The 9,808-nt window shown below is 39.3% G+C and overlaps 1 protein-coding gene across 1 annotated transcript; it reads left to right on the forward strand.

Annotated features, from left to right (window-relative positions):
* Positions 1 to 6,889: 6,889 nt before the first annotated feature.
* Positions 6,890 to 9,010, forward strand: LOC145010406 (zinc finger BED domain-containing protein RICESLEEPER 2-like). Its single transcript, XM_078968951.1, has 4 exons — positions 6,890 to 8,278; positions 8,386 to 8,695; positions 8,771 to 8,844; positions 8,960 to 9,010. The coding sequence occupies exons 1-4, from the start codon at positions 6,890 to 6,892 to the stop codon at positions 9,008 to 9,010; spliced, it is 1,824 nt and encodes a 607-aa protein (XP_078825077.1).
* Positions 9,011 to 9,808: the final 798 nt, after the last annotated feature.

The following is a 9,808-nucleotide window of genomic DNA, read 5'->3' on the forward strand; positions in this document are numbered from 1 at the left end:
TCATTAATACTTTTAATGAAGGGAGAATTATAGTCCTGTCAAACCCGTTCGGCTAACGACCCTCCACCAGTCAAGCAAGCGGTGGGTGAGAGTGGACACCCATTAAGTTGACATTTTATAGGCAACAACCTGATACCCACCTTATAGACCGGCTTCGTGAATGAGGCCTACTAACGGTAAGACTGACTTTACTCTTATACATACATATATATATATATATATATATATATATATATATATATATATATATATATAAATATTATTAACTTATAATATTATAAAGTATAAGGGTTGAATTTTAACTTTTAAAATTCTAAGGGCTAACTTGGAATTAAAGTATTCATAAGAGAAAACTTTACAAATTCCAAAACTTGAGGGCAAGTTTTGAAACTATTCAAAACTAATTAATTCCATAACTTATGTGTTTAAAGTAGTTTTAATCCAAAAACTCTTCAAGTTCCATAACTTATGGAAGACTTTAAACTAATAAAAGAATTAACTTTTCTTTATTTTTATAACTTATGGAATTAATTATGGTTACATTTTTTTTTTATTTAATGAAGAGACTCTTGGTCCTCCATAACTTGAGGACAAATTATGGAGTCATAACTCCAATTAATTAGAACTAGACTCTTCATTTTTGTAACCTTTGCCAATTTTTATGAGTTTTATGAGTCTTTAATGTGACTCTTCATGTAACTTGAGGACAAGTTACACAAACACATTTTATACTCAACTCTTAGATTAAAATGGATTGAAAACAACTAATTCAATTAACTTTTCTATTAATCTAAGCAACTCATAAGAACAAGATAATTCAAATCAAACTTTTTCATGTAATTAGTCTAAACCTTAAACTAATACAAAACATGAATCTATTGACAATTATCTTTGAAAATGGATTAGCATGAACATTACCACATTAAAAAACAAGTTTATAACTTCAAAAACAACTTAGGGTAATGTTCCTAGTCCATTTTTAGCCAAAAAACTCGAAAATATGTTGTCTGGGGTCCAACTCGTCGAGTGCATGAACATAACTCGGCGAGTTGGATGCATTTTGCCTTGGACTCGTCGAGTCCCTTCATGGACTCGGCGAGTCTGCTGGGTAGACAACAACAAAACTCGATTTTTCAGCTTCTATTGCAAGTATAACAAGAAAACAAGCCTAGGCTCTGATACCACTGTTGGGTTATGAGCATTCTAACACTCCTAAGTGTACATGCAACCCTAAATACCTTGGATCTATGTTTTCTCTATTATACATGAAAATATAAATGTCCAAGGTATTATCCTAATCTAGCATACAAAATTATCAATATAACAAGATAGAATACATACCTCTTTGATGGTGCTTGTCTTCATGAAGCTTGAGTGCCTAGTGCCCCAAGTGTGACACCTCAAATAGTTCACAATCATCAAAACACTTAGAATAACTTAGAGAGAATTCTACACTTCATGAAATCGGCTAGCCCTCTCTAGAAATAATACTAGTCTCTCTAGTGGCTGATTTTCCTCAAGAATAAGATGCTTATATAGTTATACAATTAGGGTAAACTCTAATTGTCATGACTTTCCATTTCCTTGGATCCATGGGTTCAAATATACCATGGAGCATCCATGGAGCATCATATGGGTTTTGGCCCAACTAGATAATCCATGGAGCATCAGCCCACTATACAAGTATGGATGATTTACACAATCAACCCATATATTTAATTAGTCTTCTTTTGATCACTTAATTAATCCTAGATTAATTCTTGATAAATACTAATTAAATAATCTCATTATTCTTATTATTAATATACTAGAACTTATAATATATTAATAACCATAAGTGTCTTATTTCTATCATTTAGTCTATCCAAGTGCATGATGGTATGCAACCCAAATGGACCATGCCGGGTCAGGTCAAGTCTTACCAATTATAGTTATGGACTTAGACATTAATCCAACAATATTGATGAGTGATATTCGAAAGTTTGTTAGCCGGTCCAGCTGCAAAACACTGTAGTATATGATAATGAGGGATTGGGAGATTGATATAGAGATGGAGAGGAAGAGGAAACTAGAGTAGCTGACTAACATTGAGGTTTCGGGTAAGAGGCCCAAGGTGGATTCCCAAGGGAAGGGCTAGCAAGGTCGAGGCCGCTACGACAAGTGTGGTAGGACGCATGAGGGAGTGTGTAGGGTGGGTGGTTCTGGCTGCTTCAAGTGCTGCTAGACTGGTCATGTCAGCAGGGATTGTACTACTACCACCACGATCACCCCAGTATCTGATCTGATTTGCTTTCAATGCAATCAGAGGGGCCATAAGAGGGCCCAATGTCCGAGTTTGGCTGCAATGGGACCAATGTCAGCACCTGCTCCTGCAACCTTGAGGATTAGAAACGACTGCCATGGTCGGGCCAATGCTCTTGTGGTAAAGACCAGGGCCTTTCAGCTGACAGTAGAGTAGGCCCGTGCAACTCCCGATATTGTGACAGGTATGTACTCTCTCTTTATCTCTTAATTTATACTGATTATGGCTTATGTTTATATGTTTCGTTATAGGATCGTTCCTTGTGAACGGTATATCTGCTCTAGTGTTATTTGTTTTGGGGGCTACCCGATCCTTCGTATCGCTCGCGCTTAGCAAGCTATTTATTAGAGCTCCGAGGGAGTTGGAATGTCCTCTTGATGTAGTGATCATGGATGATAGGACTTTTGGGTTGCGAGGGTTCATCGGGGATGTACACTGTAGTTATTCGATGAGCAGTATTCCATGGATTTAGTCCCCATTCCCCTACGAGGGAGTAAGGTCCTCATGGGTATGGACTGGTTGATCCCCAATGGGACAGTGATCGACTGTGAGTAGTAGCTAGTATGGGTTCGGACCCCAAGTAGGGGAGGGTTGGTAATTTAGGGTGAGAGACCGCATCATGGTCCAACTTTGTGTTCAGCAGCAGGGTGAGGCGCTACCGTCAGCAGGGTTGTACAGGGTATGTCACTTATGTTATGGATACTCGGAATAAAGGTAAGGTGACCGTTCATGACGTACCGGTTGTACGGGAGTATCCAGATGTGTTCCCAGAGGATTTTCCTAGGGTACCTCCGGAGAGGCAAGTGGAGTTCAGGATTGACCTAGTTTTAGGTGCGGCTCCGATAGCCAAGGCACCATATCGGTTGGCTCCTCCCGAGATGCAGTAGTTGACTAGATAGCTACAGGATCTATTAGACAAGGGATTTATCAGGCCGATTTGTTCACCTTGGGGAGCCCCGATCCTATTAGTGAAGAAGATAGACCGGTCGCATCAGATGTGTATAGAGTACCAGGATTTGAATACGGTAAGGGTGAAAAATCATTATCTCGTCGCAAGGATTGACAACCTCTTTGACCAGCTATAGGGTGCATTTTGGTTTTACAAGATTAAACTGTGATCGGGTTAGCACCAGATGTGAGTCAGGGAGAATGATGTGCAAATTAAAACCTTTCGGACTCGCTATGGTCATTACGAGTTCATGGTGATGCCCTTTGGGCTCACCAATGCTTCTACTGCATCCATGGACCCCATGAACCGCATGTGCAGACCGATGTTGGACTGGTCTGTGATAGTCTTTATCGATGATATTCTGCTTTATTCCAAGACTCAGGAGCAACGCGATAAGTATCCGAGGGAGGTGCTTTAGACACTGAGGAAGGAGTGACTTTTCGTAAAGTTCTCCAAGCGTGAGTTCTGTTGTGCGAGGTGCATTTTCTGTGTCACCTTGTCAACCAGAAGGGTATTTTGGTCGGTCCGGCCAAGGTAGAGACCGTGAGGCAGTGGGAGATTCCGAGGTCTCCATCTGAGATTCGGAGTTTTCTTGGTTTGGCGGGCTATTATCAGAGATTCATCCAGGATTTCTCCAAGATGGTTATTTTCTTGACTCGACTGACCAAGAAGTCGGTGACATTTCGTCAGGAGCCTGAGAAGCAGGAAACTTTCGAGACTCTCAGATAACGGTTGTGTGAGGCACTGATTCGGACCTTGTCATAGGGTGGCGACGATTTCATGGTTTACTGCGATGCTTCGATCACGGGTATGGTTAATGTTCTAATGTAACGGGGTCACATGATTGTGTTCGCTTTGAGGCAGCTGAAGCCTCATGAAGCGAACTACCCAACACATGATTTGGAGTTGTGGGTTGTGGTTTTTGCCCTCAAGATTTTGTGATACTACCTCTATGGGGTTTTTTGCACCATTTACACAGACCACAAGAGCCTGAGGAATCTGATAGACTAGCCAAATTTGAACATGAGGTAACGTCATTAGTTGGATGTGGTGAAAAATTATGATTGTGAGATCCTTTACCACCCAAGGAAGGCCAATGTGGTTGCCGATGCACTCAGCCACAAGCCAATCGTAGCTCCGATCAATGATATATGCTTGAGGATGATAATTATTACCCCCTTGCTAGAGCAGATCTGTGATACACAGGTAGAGGCTATGAAGAAAAAGCACCGGAAGAGCGAGTGCATTATGGGTCAGGTTCTGATGAAGGAGGCCCACAAGTCTGGGTTCTCCATTCATCCTTGGGTGACGAAGATGTATAGGGATCTTCGTCCTGATTTTTGATGGCCCTGCATGAAGCGGGATGTAGCCTAGTATGTGGAGCGGTGCTCGACTTGCAGGAAAGTCAAGGCCGAGCACCAGCGACCTCACAACAAGATGCACCCATTGGAGATTCCCATGTGGTAATGGGAAGACATCACTATGGATTTCATCACAAAGCTTCCCAGAACTGCACGTGGGGTGGATTCTATTTGAGTCATAGTGGATCAGTTGATCAAGAGTATGCATTTCATCCCGATCTAGGAGAATATATCAGTTGAGAAGCTAGTCTAGATCTACGTTCGTGAGGTGGTGGCACATCATGGAGTGCCGGTTTCGGTAGTGTCAGACTGAGATGTTTGCTTCACTTCCAGATTTTGGAAGCGATTTCATGACGAGATGTGCACTCGTCTTCACTTCAGTACAACTTTTCACCCACTGATGGATGGTTATAGTGAAAGGATGATCCAGACTCTGGAGGATATGATACACACATGTGTATTGGATTTTGGTGGGAGTTGTGATACGTGTCTTCTGTTAGCATAATTTTTGTATAAAACAGTTATCATGCTAGCATAGATCGACCTCCATTCAAGATGCTCTATAGTAGGAAATGTAGGACCCTAATTTGTTGGTGCGAGGTCAGTCAGCGAGTGATCGGGAGTACCGAGGTGGTACTCAAGGCTACTGAGATGATCCAGGAGGTCCGAAGTAGGCTCGAGACTGCTCCGAGATGGCAGAAAAGCTATGCCGACAAGCACCGGTCAGACTTGGAGTTTCAAGTGAGGGACATGGTTCTCCTGAAGGTATCACCTTGGAATGATGTCATCCAGTTCGGGAAGTAGGCCAAGTTGGGCCCCAGGTACATCGGTTCGTTCAGGTTAGGGGTGGCAACTCTCGACCCAACCCGTAACCCGACACGAACCCGACACGAAAATAAGCGGGTTAGGGTTGAGATTTCTGACCCGCCAACCCACCAACCCGCCAACAATCTAATATTATACTATTATTTTCCATTTATCATATCCTTAAAAATTAGTGTGGTATTCGTTGGTATCATCAGCCATATTAATATTAGAGTTGTACATTTTGGAAATGTGGCATTTTAGGTTTGTGTTGTGGCTCATGATCCACAGATCCAATAATCCATCCTTCACTCCTTGAGTCCATGTGCTAATGTGCAGCCAACATTGCGTACCCTAATAAAAAAATGCCTCTCTTTTCAGTATCCACATTCACGAATCACGAACGGTTGAACGAAGGCAGAAACATCACGATCAAGAACTCACGATTCAATCACTCATTGGGCCGCTCCTCATCCACTCAACGCCGTTCACACATCACACTCGCTTCTGATCAGCTTCGACGTTCAACACTTCGACCCACCTTCCTTTCTCTCTACGGTAAGTAACAATCTATAGTATATACACTCTATAGATTAGTAAATTACAAAATTACCACCCGATTTTGACGTTCGCTCATGATCCAGTTATCCATGGACGTTCGACACTTCTGATTTTGATTGTAAATCCCATCGTCATCATCCAAGTTTGTTCGTTAGACGACGTTCGGTAAGTGTTGTTTAATATAAAGTTAATTCTTTAACTTTTGAGTTACATCACGATTTATCTAGTAATTAAAGTTAATTCATAAGTTTGTTTAATATACTAGTATCTTCTAAACAAAAAAATGTATACAGCCCCCTCAACAATGCATCACAGTGAAGTAGAACTCCCAAATAAAATAAAGGAAAATCAATAGAGTTATTGGGATATAAGTGGTACTGTGGTAGCTCCACTTTGACACAAATATCGTCTATTTGCAACAAGACAAACAAGTGGTGTTGACTTAGATAGGGCTTTTTCTTTGACCTTTTTCTTGATGTTAATGCACCATGGAATATGTTAATATTATCACCCACTATGTTAAATGAAAATATGATTTTGAGTAGTGCTTCTTTTTCTGTTAAATAGTAGCGTTATTGTTGACTTGTTAAACTGATTTTGAACCTGTTTTACATTGATTTTGACTTTTTTTACCCATTATTTAATAATCAGTAGTGCTTCTTTTTCTGTTAAAAATTAGCGTTAAATTGTTAATCATTATATTGTTTGTGTAGGTCGATATGGAAGATGTTATTGTTGACAATCATGTTGAGGTTGACAATGAAGAAAGTGAAAGTGATGATTCAATTGAAGAAGTTGAAGCACCAAATGAATCACTAGGAGTTGAGAGTACTTCTTCAAAGAAAAGGAAAACAAGGACATCAACTTCAGATATTCGGAAAAGCTTTACTAAATTACCATGAAAAACACCAAATGAAACCCTATATTGTGTGTGCAACAAATGTGGTCAAAAATATAAAGCAGGAAGTGAAAGCGGTACCGGTAATCTACGTCGCCATCGAAGGAGATGTGAAGATAATAATAGTAGAGACATTGGCTATTATTAGACATGACTTGCCATTCTCCTTTGTTGAGTATGAAGGAATTAGAAATATTTGCAAATATTTGGAACCAAATTCCAGTCATATTTGTAGGAACACAGCAAAGGCAGACATTAAAAAGTTACATGCAAGTCATTGTGTTAGACTTCGTGGCGAGTTGCTTAAATGTCCAAGTAGAATATGCTTAACTTCTGATGCTTGGACATCAATTGTTACAGATGGTTATTTGAGTTTGACTGCACATTATGTTGATAGCAAGTGGGTCTTACAGAAGAGGATTTTAAATTTTTCTGAATTCCCTCCTCCACATACTGGTGTTGCTATTGCTGAAAAGCTTAGTGGCTTGATCAAAAGTTGGGGGATTGAAAGGAAGTTGTTTTCTATCACTTTGGATAATGCATCCTCTAATGATGTTTGTGTCCGATTGCTTAAGAATCAATTTCGTTTGATGAATTCTTTAGTATATGATGGTAAGTTGTTTCATCTGAGATGTTGTGCCCATATTCTCAATTTGATTGTTCAAGATGGGTTGAAACAAATCGATATGGCTGTGGAAAAAGTTAGAGAATGTGTGAAGTATGTCAAAGGATCTTCAGCAAGAAAAACAAGGTTTTCTCAATGTTGCTCACAAAATCTTTTGGACACTAGAAAGGCTTTGATGCAAGATGTTCCTACTAGGTGGAATTCTACTTATATGATGCTTTCTTGTGCACTTTATTATCGACTAGCCTTTTCACATCTTAGTTTGAGTGATTCTAACTTTCAAGATTACCTGTCCTCTGATGAATGGGAAAGACTTGAGAAAATGTGTAGCTTTTTGAAAGTGTTTTATGATGCAACTCTTCAGTTTTCAGGATCACTTTATCCTACTTCAAATTTGTATTTCCCTCAAATATTTGGAATACATTTGAAGTTGGTTGAGGAGAAGAAAAGTCCCGATGAGTATATGAAAAAAATAGCTACCCAAATGTGGAATAAGTTCAACAAATATTGGGTTGATTTTAATGTTCTGTTAGTTATAGCCGTGGTGTTTGATCCTAGATATAAGTTGTCGTTTATTGACTTTTGCTATAAAAAACTCTACGGAGAAGGTTCATCACAATTTAAGGCTATTGAGAGTGCCCTTTATGAACTTTATGATGAATATGTGCAAGCTTCAAAAAATGCAACAACATCCGACTCGACATCACATCAAGGGAGCAACGACAACATTAGACAAAGTAATGTTGGGGGAGAGTCTAGTCAAAACAACATTCTTGAGGTAAATCATATTTTCTAATTACTATTAAATTTGCTTTTATATTTGTTTAGTTTTTAAATATACTAAATTGCTAATTCGTTTTTTATATATATTATTTTTTATTATAGGAGTTTGACGAATATGATAATGATGATCCGGGTTCCAACACCACAAGTCAATTGCATGTATACCTTCTTGAGCCAAGAGCTAAAAGAACTTCTTCCATTAACATGCTTGAGTTTTGGAAAGCCCAAAAATATAGGTATCCTGAATTAGCTAAATTAGCTATGGATATACTTTGTGTTCCCGTTTCAACAGTATCATCTGAATCGGCTTTTAGTCTTGGTAGAAGAATTTTGAATGAATATCAAAGTTCCATGAAACCCGATGTGGTTGAACCTTTGGTTTGTAGTCGGGATTGGTTGTTTGGAGAAAAAGGTAATATTTCATAATTTTTGGTTGTATCGTATTATTCAAAATTTTGTATTAATTTCTTTTCTTTTCCTTATGCAGTTGATTTGAATGTGGCTATTGACAACCTAACTCAAAATGTAATGAATTTGAACATCAATGAAGACAATACGGAGGTTACAAATTCGAACCTACTTTAAGGTGTCATTTGGTGAGTTCTTTTAAGTACAAATATTTATGTAGCTTTCAAAAGATCATAAATTTGATTGTTCATATTGTTTATATTTGAAGGTTATCTTGAAGAAGTTGGTGTTGGAGGAAGAAATGGGAATTGTAGCATGAATGAATTAGAGTTTGATTTGGATGTTTATGACTTTATGTTTAATGTTTATTTTGGATGCTTATGACTTTATGTTTAATGTTTATGACTTTTAGACTTCATTTTATTTGGATTTTTCAATTTCATCTTAAAATGTGTTGCTTATTAAATGGGTTATACGGGTTAGGTTCGACCCACTAACACGTGAACCCGCTAACCCATATACTTATACGGGTTATGTGGGTTGGGTTGGGTTGATGTTTCCAACCCGTCAACCCATGACCCGCCAACCCTCCAACCCATATATTATATGGGTTGGGTTGAGTTTCTGAACTCCAACCCGCCAACCCGTGACCCGCCAACCCGAACCCAACCCAATTGCCAGGCCTAGTTCAGGTTTTGGCTCGGGTAGGTCGGGTTAATTATTCTTTGGATCTTCCAGCAGAGCTCAGTCAGATTCCCAGCACCTTTCATGTCTCTCAGCTGCGGAAATGTTTAGTGGATGATTCCATAATCGTACCTTTGGGGGATATTCAGGTGGATGACCACCTGAATTATATAACGATACATGTGGAAATTTTAGATCGGAAAATGAAAACCTTGAGGAACAAGGTTGTGGAGATGGTGAAGGTGCAGTGGTTGCACCGCAAGGGATCTAAGTTGACTTGGGAGTCCAAGGAGGAGATGAGGGAGCACTATCCGGAGTTATTCGGGGTAGCGGACTTCGGGGACGAAGTTTGATTCAAGTAGGGGAGAATTGTAGGGCCCGATATTTTTCCAAGGTATTATTTAATTATTAATTACTGTATTGACTTGGGCTT

This window comes from Lactuca saligna, chromosome 8 (assembly GCF_052625555.1).
Source record: "Lactuca saligna cultivar CGN05327 chromosome 8, ASM5262555v1, whole genome shotgun sequence".
Classification (NCBI taxonomy): domain Eukaryota; kingdom Viridiplantae; phylum Streptophyta; class Magnoliopsida; order Asterales; family Asteraceae; genus Lactuca; species Lactuca saligna.